Source organism: Pempheris klunzingeri, chromosome 6 (assembly GCF_042242105.1).
Source record: "Pempheris klunzingeri isolate RE-2024b chromosome 6, fPemKlu1.hap1, whole genome shotgun sequence".
NCBI classification, from domain to species: domain Eukaryota; kingdom Metazoa; phylum Chordata; class Actinopteri; order Acropomatiformes; family Pempheridae; genus Pempheris; species Pempheris klunzingeri.
In genome coordinates this window covers 3,886,097-3,901,088 of record NC_092017.1, presented here as the reverse complement: position 1 = coordinate 3,901,088, position 14,992 = coordinate 3,886,097, and the positions used below count along the sequence as shown (strand labels likewise).

Genomic DNA, 14,992 nt, shown 5'->3' with positions numbered 1-14,992 from the left:
GGGGAACAAGCAATAGTCGCTCACTCAATCATCCACATGTGAATTTAATCTTAAAGTGCATTAAAAGTGTCCTACAGTTTAGTGATGAGATTTGCCTGGCATTGCCAAATTATCGTATGTGAGGGTCCCTGAGGGTGGTCCCCTGCTGACCCCCTGACCCACCAACAGTGCACACAGCTGGTATAACATGGCATCTACATTTTATGACCAGACCAGTGTCAACTGGGTCATAGTAATTTAATTGAATACAACTTTATTTGAGAATATATACAGCTGGAGTACAAAATCTTTAGTTGATATGGTTGATTTTAGGTTTGCAAATCCCCAAACATCAAATGACCTGAATCTCTGGTCACACAGTGAACCTGGGGCCCCAGGGGGTCTGAGCCCCACTTTGCCCCATTGGTAATCAAACCTTGCTTCCACAATCCCGTGTGGGGTCCCAACCTGCCTTTGCATACCGTTGATATGTGTGACATGTGATGTATTCCATGATTATTACCTGATTAGGTTTTTCTTGTTTCACAAAGTTCCCTCTTAGTTTAAATCTAATGCATCTGATTTACTTACCTATTCACTTGTTTTTATGTTATGAAAGTTTGCATGTGGGAAGTTTTTTTGATGTGTTTATATGTGTACATGCACTGCAGCATAAGGTATAGGGGAGAACGGGGTTGGTTGTCTCATGGGTTGGTTGTCACAGCACTTATTTGAGCCAAACTAGAGGACGCTGTTTAACCATGTTGATATCAAACATTTGGTGTGATGTCATGAGCCTTTCCATCTGGCCATTCTGTGTCAGACACACTAAACACTGAGGAGAGGAGACATTTAGTATTTTTCATGTCACTGTTGTTTTTGTAGTAAACGTCTGGAGGTAATAAGGCCTTTCATAATCACACTTTTATTAAAAAAGGAAGCATAAAACCTTTGTGAGGAGGTCAGCTGGTTGTCTCAACAGTGACGTCCATTAGATGTTACATCCATAATAAGCTGATATGAAACTATGGCTTTAGAATTTTTTCAATTTGTCTCTCAATACATAGAAGAACTCAAATAGATGACCATGAGCGCCATTCATATTTAAACTATCAGCCAAACACACTGAGCTTTACAGAGAGTGATTCTGTTCGTTTTCAACTCATTAGGTTTTTCCGGCCTAAAAACAATTTAAAAGTTACAAAATGTTTTTTAGAATCACATTTTACTGAAACCGTGTTGGTAACTACAGGGACAACTAACCCCATGATGGGGTTGGTTATTACAATGTGTCAGCGGGTCTTTCGTGGTTAGTAACTCATAAGAATGAAAGCTAAACCCATTTCAAGCCAAGACCTTCAGCTCCGCTCTGATGTAGGAGTGACAGCAGCAAGATGTGTTTTAGCAGTTTACATGAGAGTAAAAAGTGTGATGACAGACCCTGGTCTCCCCTACAATGTCTAGAGTTATTTCAGCTGTCAGATTGCCACAAGTACCAAAGTGAGCACACATGCAGTGTGTACACACACATCACGCTTATTTAAGCACATGAAAAACAGACATAAAAAGACAGTATGCAGCATACAAACACAATATCCAGTGTATCCAGTGTGTGAAAGCAAGATGAAACACACGCTGTAGATTTGTCAGAATGATGGTAAAATGGTGTGTGTGATGATGGTCTGATTTTACAGTGACTGCATGTACTCTTCCTCATCTTTAAACCCCTCTTTTTTAAATACAGAGTAGTGGCTGAAGGCTGAAGTGCTGAATGGAAATCTACCAAAACCCAGTTGTGTGTGTTTGCTGAACGATCCGCATCATATAGTCATATAGTCATATATTCATATAGTCATAACCAGCCTGATTAGACAGCCCTCTTCTCCACATCACAGCGTTTCTGCTGCTGGTCCAATATGCGGTCCAATACTGCAGAAAGGGAGCGCGCTTCCAAATTTACCCTCCCGCTGTGCGCGTTCCCTGTACCTTAAAAAAGCGCGTGCACGGCTGAAGGTCACTTAAACACAAAAGGCTTTCAGCGCTGCGGTCCAATATAGCGCATGCGCGCTGCCGGAGGACTGCTTCACAGACCGCAATATGGCGAGAATGCCTGGCAGCGGAGACACGGAGCAGGAGCACATGAGCTGCCCCGACAGCAGCAGGGATGGAGAGAACGAGGAGGAAGAGGAGGATGAGATCCAGGAGGTCCAGATCACCGGGGAGGAGGAGGACGAGGAGTCCGACAGAGATGGTGTGGAGCTGGAGTGGGAGTCAGGGAGCACAGTGCTGGACTCCAGCGGCTCCGCCGCGGAGATACAGACGGTCGTTGTGCGGAGTATGGACCAAAGAGCGGAGGGGGGAGAGGCGGACCCCCTCAGCGGCAGCATCCCCGCTGGGCTGGAGGCTCACCTGGAGGGAGACCTGCAGCGTTCAGAACGGAACAGGCTGAGCGAGAACACCCGCCTGGCCACCCGGTACGCGGTGAGGATCTTCAGGGAGTACCTGAGCGAGAAAGCCCAAAGTCCGGACTTTGAAACTCTGGACAAGGAGGCGCTCTGCGCTGTGCTGCGCTCCTTTTACGCGGAGGCGCGCTCCAAAAGTGGACAGCTGTACAGCAAGTCGTCCCTCATCAGCATCCGGAGCTCACTGAACCGGTACCTGAACGAGCCGCCCTACTGCCGCACGCTGGACCTCACCAAGGACCCGGAGCTGCGCAGCGCCAACCTGACCCTGGCCGCGGTCATACGCAGGCTGGAGGAGCAAGGCGCCGGTCCCGTGGTGCAGAAACAAGCCATCACGCGCTCGGACCTGCGGAAGCTGTACGAGTCCTCAGTGTTCAACACCGACACGCCGTTCGGGCTCCTCAACAAAGTCTGGTTCGAGACCTGTATGTACTTCTGTACCCGGGGCCGGGAGAACCAGCGGGAACTGGAGGGGGACTCGTTCGGTCTGGCCGTGGACGAGGACGGGAGAAAGTTTGTGTATTTCAAAGCCCTGGGACCGTACCACAAGTCCCGCTCCGCCGCCTGGAGTAAGAAGCGTCCGGACGTGGACGAGGACACGCTGCCGCGGATGTACGAGACGGGCACGGAGCAGTGTCCGTACGCCAGCTTCGTCCGCTACGTGTCCAGACGGAACCCACTGTGCAGGGCCTTCTTCCAGCGGCCCCGGGACCACTGCTGCGCGAGCGACGTGACGTGGTACGAGAACAAAGCCATCGGTAAGAACCTGTTGGGCACGAGGATGCAGATGTTGTCGCGCGCTGCCAAGCTCTCCAAGACCTACACCAACCACTGCATCGGGGCCGTCTCCATAGCAACGCTCAATAGCATCGTGGGCGCAGCGGGCTGCAGGCCGAGGACGACGCTTTACGTTGCCTCGGAAACGGTCAACGGTCACGCGCAGTCCCACCTCCAGCTCGTGATCCCGTTCCTCCGCCAGGTAAGCGACGACCTGAAGCCACAGCGGACAGCAGCTGCGGCAGAGAGGGGGGGCGGAGCCGAGCCGGACGCGGGGGCTCCGCACGCCAAGAAGCTGTGCGTGCGTCCGCGCGTGGAGACACCTGTGCAGGGGAGCAAGAGCGAGACAAGAGACGAGGAGTCCCACGCCGTGACACCTCCCGCTCCGGACGCCCCGCCCGCACAGGTAACACTGGTCACGTGATCGTTTCGCCTGTGGCAGCAGCGGTGTGAAGTGAAAGCAGTGATGGGATCGATGGAGCAGCTAGTAACATGACGAGTTTGTGGAAATATGGAATGACATGAGCGTGAATCACTGAGAGAGAATACTGATGGCTGATGGGACATTCTGTGGACAATATTAGTCCTCAGCCAGTGTTAATATTGAACATTCTCTCCTGTAGTGTAGGGTGAAGGTCAAAGTGGAGGAAGAGGAGAAGTGCTGTAACACTGACAGGTGTTACTGTCACAAAGGAACCAAGACCAGTCTGACCAAACTGTGCTCGCTGAGTTCAAACAAGTGGTGACAGCTTTGATCACTGATATTGATATTGATCAGTGATCAGAGAGCCTCAGTCATCCAGAAAATAGGACCAAACATTGTGTTTAATGATAAAGCAGAGTGTGTGCACAAGAGGGATATATAACTGAGATATACACAGATAGATGAACAGATAGACGTACAGAGATGAACAGATAGATGAACAGATAGACGTACAGAGATGAACAGATAGACGTACAGAGATGAACAGATAGACGTACAGATAGACGAACAGACAAACAGATAGATGAACAGAGATGAACAGATTGACGTACAGATAGACGAACAGATAGATGAACAGATAGATGTACAGATAGACGAACAGATATGATCGCCAGCCGACCACACAAGTCAAGTCACTTGTCATGCCTGACTTGAAGAACAGAGGACGATAGACTGAGTGAGAGCTCAGGGACCTCTGTTCTGTGGGCCACTGGCCACACTACTGTGTGAGCTGAACGCTTTACTTGGTGCCACATTGTAAGGAAGCCTTCAAGGCGGTCTGGAATAGTTGGTGCTGTGACAGAGCAAAGGCATGTCCATGTGTGTCTGTGCTTCCTGTCAGGCATCACCTGGCAGCTGTGGGTCTCTTCTCCAGAGTCAGGCCTGCCTGCTGGGTCACTGGGACACATCTGATGGGCAGTGTCGATGTAGCAGTGGTCTCACAGGCCTGACGCGTACGGTCAGTGGTTTTGTGGCCACTTGGGGGCGGTAGAGCGAAACTGACACATTATCACCTTTTAAAGTTTTCTTGTAAAAGCAGCAGCCACTTCACACACCCAGCAGACTGGCAACTTTAATATTCTACTTTATTAGGGTCATGTGATCTTTGTCACCATGGTTACCGCAATAACCACATGGTTAAGGAACAGTCATCAGTGGGAATAAACGGGGAGTGGAAGTAAACGACCAGCACTCTCTCATGTTTAAGTCTGATACTGAGTCTGACACACACACACACACACAGTTACTATTCCCATCCGCACTGATACCAGTCAGACTTTTCTTTTTCTACTTTCACCGCTGTGTGTGTGTGTGTTCTGTGTCCCAGGACAGCAGCAGCAGTATGTCGACTCAGCAGCTGATCTCTGTGTCTCCTGCGTCTCCTCGGGGCTCCGGCGGCATCCCCACACCAGCCAAGCTCACCAAAACCAGCGCTCCAGTCCACATTGACGTCGGAGGACACATGTACACCAGCAGCCTGGCCACCCTCACCAAGTACCCCGAGTCACGGTGAGACACCCACAGGACACCTCGCTTTACATGGAGCATCATCCTTTTGTTCACGAAGGCCTTTTGAAATGAAGTTCAAGTACATGTTAAGGGCAAAGTCACTTTGTCATAACCTTCATATTCATTCTAAATATTTGACAAACCATTAATTATCAAAAGTGTTATCATGCAGTTGGCATACATAATTACATTAAGGTATTCAGTATTCAGGTATACGATAAGTTTATCCCACCTTTGGGGTAAATTGATGGACAAACCTATATTTGATAAACATTTTTACTATATTAAATGATGTTAATATTAAGTAGCTCTGTGCTTTCTGCATGATTTAAGGGGTTTTTAAGGAGTAAATACATCTTAGTATTTACAAACTAACATTACAGGTACCCTTTGTCAGTGTGTGTTCCCATGACTGCTCCTCTTGGCCCCCGTGAGTTATTTTGGACTTTTTGCCCCTGATGCTTCTGCACCTGAAGCAGACAGGACAGCCTCCCCAGCATGTGGTTGACGTGTGATGAAGAGGTCTCTCTGTCTTTGTCTGTCCTGTCTCTGGCAGGATCAGCCGTCTGTTTGATGGAACGGAGCCTATCGTGTTGGACAGTCTAAAGCAGCACTACTTCATCGATCGAGACGGCCCCATGTTCCGCTACATACTGAATTTCCTCCGGACCTCCAAACTCCTCATCCCTGATGACTTCAAAGTGAGTGTCTGTCTAGAGCTTTATCAGGTACTACACAGTTTATCACTGCAGTGAGTCTCAGCAGTCCCAAACCAACGGGAGCCACAGAACACAGTGTCGTGACTGTCACAAGAAGGATTTGAGTTGTTGTGACTTGTCCATAGAGCTGTCACAGAACATGCTCTGAGTGTGGTGCTGCCTCTCAGTGTTGTACCGTCACCAGCGAACAGTGCTGAAGGGCATCAGGCTTGCTTTTGTTACACTGTTGTATGAAAGTCTTTACTGTAATAACCTTTCATGTAGTTAATACATTACATTTGTATTCACTTAATGAATTAACTGTGTTTTGGATTTAAAATCTCATAAGATGGATTCAATGAAGTATCAGGAAAGCTGTCTGTGAGGAAGCTGAAGTTTGGATGTCATTGGACCTTCCAACAGGACAAAGATCCCAAGCATACCTCACAGTCCACCAAGGCTTGGCAAGTTACAATAAAATCCTTTAGAAACAGCCCTAATTCTAAAGATAAAAGTAATAATAAAAAAGCACTATCAACATATGATAAACTTGCTCTAAAATAACAGTCATTTAAAATAGCTTTGTTTTCTCTAAGGGCAACAGTGCCCGAAGGCATCCGAGAGAATGTGTTGTGGTTGGCTGATCTTTTTTGTTGCTTTCTCAGCTCCCCGCTCCTCCCAAATTGTGCTCGAGTCCTTCTGCTTAATTCCAATAATGTTTGACTACAGTATTCAGACTGTTCCTGCTTTACCTGATAACCTGTTAAACCAGCAGATAAAGGAAAAGGATTTCAACAAATCAATGGTAACACTAACATAAGATCGTATCACACAGACATTAAGAGAGTTTGGCTTTGGCATTAAATGAATCCTTTGTCGATCCCGTTTCATCAGTTCTGTGGCTGCATCAAACTTAAGCTGTGAATCTAACACAATACTGAGATATTTGTAGGACTTGACGACTGCAACATCTTTATTATGAATGGTGCCTGCTCTTGGTGTGTCATTGTTCTTCCAAAACTCAATGATTAAATCCGTGGTTTTTGATACATTAAGATCCAACAAATTATCATTACATCATTCCATGACAGCAGATAAGGCCTAGCCATGGTCTGAGTCTTTGCCCTGAAGAAAAGTCAGGAGGGCAGTGTCATCAGAAAACGTAACAATATAACTGCCTTCCTGTGACATTCTCTAGCTGTCTGTGTCATTAGGAGTACAGGTGACAGGACACAGCCCCAGGGTGAGCCTGTGCTCGAAAGTGTCCATTCACCAACACCTGCTGGATTCTGTTTGGAAGAAAGTCTAAAAGCAACACTAAAAACATATCAGCTCATTTAAAATAGAATGAAAGGTGGGCAGTGAAAATATGAGGCTGCATCTTAGTAAAAGTAGAAGAGAAACCAGCAAATAAAATTCTTGCATGAGACTTTGTTTTCTCCAGGTGTTTAATCACTCTGTCCACAGTGAAACATTTGGCATTGTCGTTACCTTTGCCAGTTTGGTAAGCGAACTGTAAGGGGTCTAGTTTGCCTTCTATAAATCACCATCTCTTATATAACATTCTCCAAAAATCTTCATAACAAGGGATGTAAGTGCAACTGGTCTGAAGTCACTCAGTTCCTTGGCATTTTTAGATTAAGGAATAGGTAGCCGTGTTCCAGATTCTGGGTATCTGGCCACGTTCTGCAAAAGTTTGACAAAAATGTCACAGTAACACACTGTACGTCCACAGATGGCATCAGGACCTGCAGATTTCCTTATGTTGACCTTCTTTAGTAGGTCTAGTAGTAGTAAGGATGACAATGATCCCCATTCAGCAGTCTGACTGCACTCAGTCACATGTTTGCTCTGTGTCATGGTTGTTACTATAATCATTCTCTGGCTTCTTGTCAACACAAAGTGATAACACTTATTCTTTCAGCTTTCTTATTCCTTAGTTCACTGTCATTGTCCAGTGACAACCAACCAACCAACCAACCAACACCAAGGCCATGAGGTATAGCTAGATGAAAATGAGTGCTGTCTGTTACTTCCAGCCTCTTCACTTCCACTAAGAGCCACTAAAGTAGACCATTTGAAACCGCACTCATGAATGTGACCATGTATTCAGTATGTTGGCAACAGTCCCGCTGCTCATTAAAGTTTATTAGCTTAGCCGTTCATTGATACATAGCATGCTCTGTGCCTGAAAGGGGCAGCTTCCCTTCAGCCACACCCTCAGATATTCGTGCCACCATGTTACAGCGGTGGGCCTGCTGGAACAGTCTGGCATTACAGATCAACACAGTATGTATGCAGCACCCATGATGATACATCACAAACCTTTCATCAGGCCTGTCACACTGCAGCTAAAGAAAACACACAAACACACGATATGCAAGCAAAGTAGGAGATCATCCTCATCAAGGTGACAACACATGTGGAGCATTTACAACTGCACACACATACACAAACACACTGCACATAAACAAACACACTGCACATACACAAACACACTGCACATAAACAAACACACTGCACATACACAAACACACTGCACATACACAAACACACTGCACATAAACAAACACACTACAAACACACAAACACACTACACATACCTGATGCCTGATTTGCAGTGTGTCTTCTAAATGCTGCACATGTTGTCTACTTGATGAAGGTGTTTTCTTAATTTGCTTGTGTTTCGCTGTATTCATGGGTTTTCTGAAGCCGTGGTGCGTTGTGCTTTCAGCCTCAGGGCCACCGTACTTTTTGCCTAGTGTTGAGTGCTTTATGTTGTGATGCTACACAAAGGACACATGATGACAGACAATGTGCACTTACTGCTGATTCCAGCTAGAGGGATCCTTGACTGTAACGAATGATCACAACACTTACTAAAACAAGTATTCACTGTGTGAATGTGTGTGTGTGCACTCACCTCCCTGCTCTCACTGAATACTGCTCTCATCCTGTTTCAGACTCATCAACAAAGTGCACCAGTTACTAGAGCTTCCTGTTTCTGTCTGGAATCAAAGAGTTTGTCGTAGCGCGTTAGACGGCTCAGAGAAGTCAAGGCCTTAATGACGCAGGCTGAGAAGCCGTGTAGTCTGCATTAGGGTTCATTTAGTTATTTGCCGCCTTCGATTATCAGTATCTTCAAAGGTGGCATATTTACATCATTATTATTGGTAACATATGACAGTTGTGAACCTCTCATTTATCTGATTTGTGCTTGCACATGTGCATTTTTGTGTGTACTTGTGTGTATGTGTCTGAGCTTGTCTTCATGTTAATGGTTGTGTGTGTTTTCTGTGTGTGTGCAGGAATACTCTGTGCTTTATGAAGAGGCCACTTTCTTCCAGCTGGCCCCCCTGCAGGCCGAGCTGGAGCGCTGGAGGACTGAGCGGGATCGTGAGGGTGTGTGTCTGGAGTGTGAGTGTGTTGTGATTCATGTGGCTCCGGAACTTGGTGAGAGGATCAGTGTGAGTGCCCACCGGGCTGTGATCGAAGAGGTTTTTCCTGAGATCACAGACATCATGTCCAATTTCCTGAACAGCAGCTGGAATCAGGGCTCCACACACATCATTCGCTTCCCGCTCAACGGCTACTGCCACCTCAACTCTGTCCAGGTACAAAACACACTCTGGGTTCAACTTCAAACCCTTCAAGGGATCACACACGACACAGCTCCTTGTTGCTCACTCTAAATACAACACACAAAAAGCTTTACTGACCTATTCACAGAAGGTTTCGGGCCCTAAATTCTTGCAAATATATTGAAAAGTATGCCGCTGCAGTTGGCATCTTAAGCTACTGCCATTTTCCCAACTATTGTTCCCTGACTATACAGCATGCAGGCAGGGAGGACTGGGCACTATGCACTGAGGGTATAGTTACCTTCAGATGTAGTTAGGCTACTCTCACCTGTACAGCCTGTTAATAGTCTAACCTCACATTATTTACAGTTGTTTAGAGAAACAGGCTAGAAGCAAACGCTGGCAAGCCCCCACAACAGAATCTACATGTAACAATACGGTGACAGTCTGTTCGCTAACCTTAGCTTGTGTTAACAAGAACAACAGTAGCAGCACAGTGACATTCACGGCTCCACTGCACCCCACCATCACTGCTGTGGTCACTTCCCTGTGGCAGGGGAAGGTCTTTACTGAGAAGAGTCACCCTGGTAGCATGAGGATGGAAGACAGAGGGGAAACAGTGACAATCACAGCTGTCTCATTTAGAGAAAATAATTCTTAAATCAAAAAGGTAAACATAAGAGACTCAAAGGTGCAGTTGGTGTTGGCTGTGATGCTGCATGTCCAAGTGACTGCACCATTAAAAGAGTCAAGATGTTCTCAGCTGGTTAGTGATTTGGTCATTACAGGAAACATGGCCCTACATGATTAGCATCATGATGTGAACTGTGAGGAAATAAAATGCTGTGTAGATATGGCCCATGCTGTAAATGTCCCAGATTGACCACTTAATAGTTGTCCCCATCTTCTTGTCCTAAAGCCAACGCAGAGCTTCAGGCTGCACATGCACTGTCACCTGTGATCAAAATGTTTTATTCTCCAGCCCCCCTAAAATGACTCCATTTTCTTTTTACCTATAGAGGATCCCACAGTAAGTGTGACAACATATCATCTTTTTTATTTTGGGTTATGCACCATTGCACTTCCTCGCTTGGGAATGAAGGCCTTTCACCTGCTGAGACTCTATCTGGGTCCAGGAGTGCACATGTTGTTGTATGTTGAGCTCATTTGAATTTAAACATAATTGTATGCAGAATCGTGTTGGAGATTAAGAGATGAAGTTCTACACCGACTGAATATGGCATCTTCATTTCTCTCTTTTGACCACGTATTTGCTGTATGGTCAGAGAAGAGGGGCAATGCTTATTTTGTCTGTGTGTAGCCTTTACAGGTGGGTATGCTGATATGCTGACCTCATTTATCCCAGTCTACTATGGTCCTTCGTTCCTTTTAAATACAAAAGATAGAGATGAGAGAATTTGCAAAACACTGCCTCCAGCAACCTTGTGTAAGTTTACTTCATAACACATCATAAATGTGAGGTGGTTGAATGCCTGTAGAATTGTAGTGCTAGAATGTAACTAAAAAAGGCACATCACCAGCTAAGGTCATCCACCTTTCACCACTCTGGCATTTGAGAGGCACTGGCCACAGAGAGGACACCAGCGTCTCCTCTCCACGTTGGTTTTTCCTTTTAACCCCTTGAAGGTCCTCAGAAATAATCACGTTAAAGATCCTTACACACATAAATGTGTATGCATAAAAACAAGCCATAAAAATGTTAAAAATCTTTCTTTTTTTTAAAATAGTTTTTTAGACCAGCATCAGCCCTAATCATACATATCAAATTTTAATTAGTTTTTTAAAAAATTAACCCTTAAATTGCCATGTTTTTGTCATGATGCGCATCATTTTATGGTCTAAAATACACAAAAAATACATGAAAAAAATTGAGAACTCTGAAAAATTCACCATCTTGCAAAATTATAAGCAATATGCATGAAAAACTGATAAAATATGCTAAAAATAAAAATCATAACACACTAGAAAGTGCTGAAGACCCTCAAAGGGTTAATCTTTAAAGATCAGGCTGTCTGTTTATTTCATGTTGTATTCTGATTGGCTGAACTGCTGAAGGTTTTTGTTCTGTGCCATTGCTCTCAGATGTGAGTCATGAAATGGTAGGGCAGGGTGCCCAATACGTTGATCGCGAAGGTAGTGCAGGTCAATCGCGTGACATAAAAAAAAAAAGAAAAAGATTTTAGTCAATCATCTATCATCCCTAATTAGGACTAAGCAGTTTAGAAAATGAATGAATGTCTGTATCCTCCCTATGGTGTTTGCGACTTGATTGACGTACAGGACGGCCAGTCTGAGATCTCTTCTCTGCTACGGGTCACGGGCAGGGACATGCGCGGTCAAACGCGCTAGCTACTGGAAAACTCCAGTGAGCGAAGTGACCTAGTTAGCCTTCCAATCTATATCCACTAAAGAAGGGATACTCTGGGATAAGGAATAGGATAGGAAGGGATATTTGACTCCATTCAGTGCAGGTAGTGACCATAAATGTGTTGAATGTTCCAGTTACTCTTGTCACTTGTGCGCAATACTGATGGATACTTCACTGTTTGTCACCTATGTGCATTACTGCTGTCAGTTTTTATGTGTAATACCAAGGGTTACATTAGTTGCAACTATGCAGTGTACGCCAACATATATTGAATATATAAAGTATACTCAGTATATTTTGAATGTAGGTAGATCATTTTGACCTGGTCATTTTAAAAATAGCTCGTAAGCTGAAAAAGTGTGGTAGGGCGTCTGTGCCTACCAGTGGAGGGCACCAAAGTTTCCCTCATCTATGAATAGTGACTTCGAAATGATCCATTGAATGTTGAAAGAGTTCCATCTTTTGATCAGTTTTCTTACTTCAGCACAGCGTTTGCTCAAAGGCTGCTTGTCAGATCTCGTCCTTGTGTTGCTTATGTTTGGGCTGTGTGTGGCTGTAGGTGTTGGAGCGGTTGCACCAGAGAGGGTTCTGGATCATAGGTTCGTGTGGGGGCGGAGTCGACTCTTCCCAGTTCAGTGAATATGTTCTGCGGAGGGAGGGCCGAGGCAGCCGATACCCCCCCACCCTCATCCAAATCAAGCAGGAACTCATGGACTGAAGTCAGAGGACATTATGCAAGCAGGCATTCTGCCCAAGAATGTGGACCAATCAGAGAGGAGCTTCACATCAGGATGAAAGAAGTCCGACCAGCCGTGATTACACAGAATCTCCTCATCTGATGTGTCAGACTGATGTGAACTGGAGGCTGGTACTTGCAGTATGGACACAACCTTTTATCGTGGTACATGTTATTTTATACTGTGATATTCAACAGTTTATTCACTGTAAATTCAATTGAGAAACCACTGATAACAACCCAACCAGATGCTAATGTCTGTTTTTGGCTAATCCATTGAATTAGATTCCTGAAAAATCAAGGTATTTCATCACATTGATGCAAAAATTGTGTAAATTGATACTGCCATAGAGCAGTCTTGCTCAGTGCTCTCCAACTTTGCCCACATGGAACAACCCAGAGAGACATTAAAGGCAGAGCTACAGCAGTGTGAGCCGTGGCTCCAACATGTTTCTAACAGTTGACACATTTCTGTCGTGTAATGGTTTAATATGTGCTGGCATATTGTAAAAGCCACCCATTGATCATCTCCTCCATGGTGTCAGTGATGAGGCTGGGCAGTCTGCTCTGTCCACATATAAAATGCATGAATTTTCACAGTATGCTGATATTTGCTGAATGGTAAATAGACCCCTGAGACCACTCTTGGGCACTGGACGGTGGCTACAACTACAACTAATCTGTCTGCATGGTTTTCACAAAGGTTTTTATGCCGTTTAAAAGTTTTGATGGTATAGAACTGTATTTTAAAATGACAACTGGATAGTCATTTTGTACATCCATACATTTTGTTATATATGACTAAAATCTTCCTCTCAAGATGCCATTATCATGATATTTTGTGAATCTAAAAGCCCTGGCAGATTAATGGATTTTTCTGAAACTGTCCACCGAAGCAAAACGATCACATCAGAAATGTGTCTGCTAATGTGGACGTGCATGTTGTTTTTTGGCATCTGAAAGACCTCTAGTGGCCATGGGAATTATTGTCCTTCTGATAGACATGCTCTTATGTTTTGAGAGACAAATGTCTATTTAACATGAGATGGTTCCACTGCTGGGTTCAGAGAAAGGTTAACTTTGCTGCTCAGTGTCTCCTTTATCATGCAGACAGCACAAACTACTGTTTGCCCTTCAGATGTGAACCGCAGGTCATCCAGTATCACATTGAAAACAGCCAAGGCTTCTGGTTGTAATGTAAAGTACATGGTCAATGCACCTGTGTATAATTAGCTGGACATAAATTATGAGGCGTGAGCCTTTAGCATGTGCGACAGCACTGTATAATATTTGATCATTTACGTTTACCAGGACATGTTTACATTTGGTAAAGTAAAGATTCATAGCTAAGGGTACAACGCATGTCCCATCTTCAAATTTGTTTTATTGTAGTTTGGTTTAGCTAACAGGACATAACTAATATAATGCACTCATTTCTGCACACACTTTTAGTGTGGAAGCTTCACAGAGGGCCACTGAAGGACAACATGGAGCAACTCCTAGTCCAAAGATCATCTAAGGTCATCTGGTTGACATCAGGAGGAAGCACTGGGGTTAAGTGACAGGCCATGAAGAGGAGACACAAGCCTCCCTTCCATGATCATGGGGAATGCAAGATGGTTGGCTGATGACCCTGATGAGGAGTCAGAGGGGATACAGTGTAATGTGTTTCACTGAGATACGGCTGCACAGGGAAATCAGGGACTCTGGTCTTTGAGACTGTTCTCCAACAGTCCACCATCTCACCATCACTGCTCACTAAAACCATAAAAGCTGCACTGCTTAATGTCAACTCACTATCAAACAAGTCATTACCAATGTATGACAGATGTTCTTACTGAATCAGCACTCCCTAATTTTAACTACATTGATGCCCCCAGAGTGGGCAAAAATTGATGAAAAGCAGCTGTTTCATTCTCAGATATGTTTCACTATTGACAGATGTGTCATTTTTACATCATTTGATTATGTTTCTTTCATATTGAAATGTCCCATCAATGTTCTACTGATGAGACTCCCAAAATATTCAATTGCACTTCAGTTTTTGTGATGAATTTGCTGAGCTACTGTCTGTAATCGCCATTGACTATGAATGTCTTTCTGTACCAGGGGATTTCAGCGTTCACATTGATAATCCAAATGACAGCTGTTGTGCTCAGTGGTACTAGGGCACCAATAAATGTAGGGGTTCCAATTATGTGTGGACAATTAATACTAATGGGACTTAGTGTAAAGTCCACCTCGATTGGGGCACCACCTCGATAAACAAGGAAAAAGATTTAGTTAATTCTGTCTCATAAAAATACTAAGCTATCGGTTTGGTATTATGATCAATAATTAACTTAATAACTAAAACCAAAATGACCACATTGACAGC

The 14,992-nt window shown here is 44.7% G+C and overlaps 2 protein-coding genes across 2 annotated transcripts; both read left to right on the top strand.

Moving 5' to 3' along the window:
- The first annotated feature begins 203 nt into the window (after positions 1-203).
- On the top strand, positions 204-12,597 carry LOC139203061 (BTB/POZ domain-containing protein KCTD1-like). Its single transcript, XM_070832697.1, has 5 exons — positions 204-215; positions 5,060-5,211; positions 5,768-5,912; positions 9,218-9,523; positions 12,439-12,597. Exons 1-5 carry the CDS (start codon positions 204-206, stop codon positions 12,595-12,597), a joined length of 774 nt encoding a protein of 257 aa, XP_070688798.1.
- On the top strand, positions 2,077-4,693 carry LOC139202560 (uncharacterized). The gene is made up of 2 exons (XM_070832088.1): positions 2,077-3,624; positions 4,544-4,693. Exons 1-2 carry the CDS (start codon positions 2,077-2,079, stop codon positions 4,691-4,693), a joined length of 1,698 nt encoding a protein of 565 aa, XP_070688189.1.
- Positions 12,598-14,992: the final 2,395 nt, after the last annotated feature.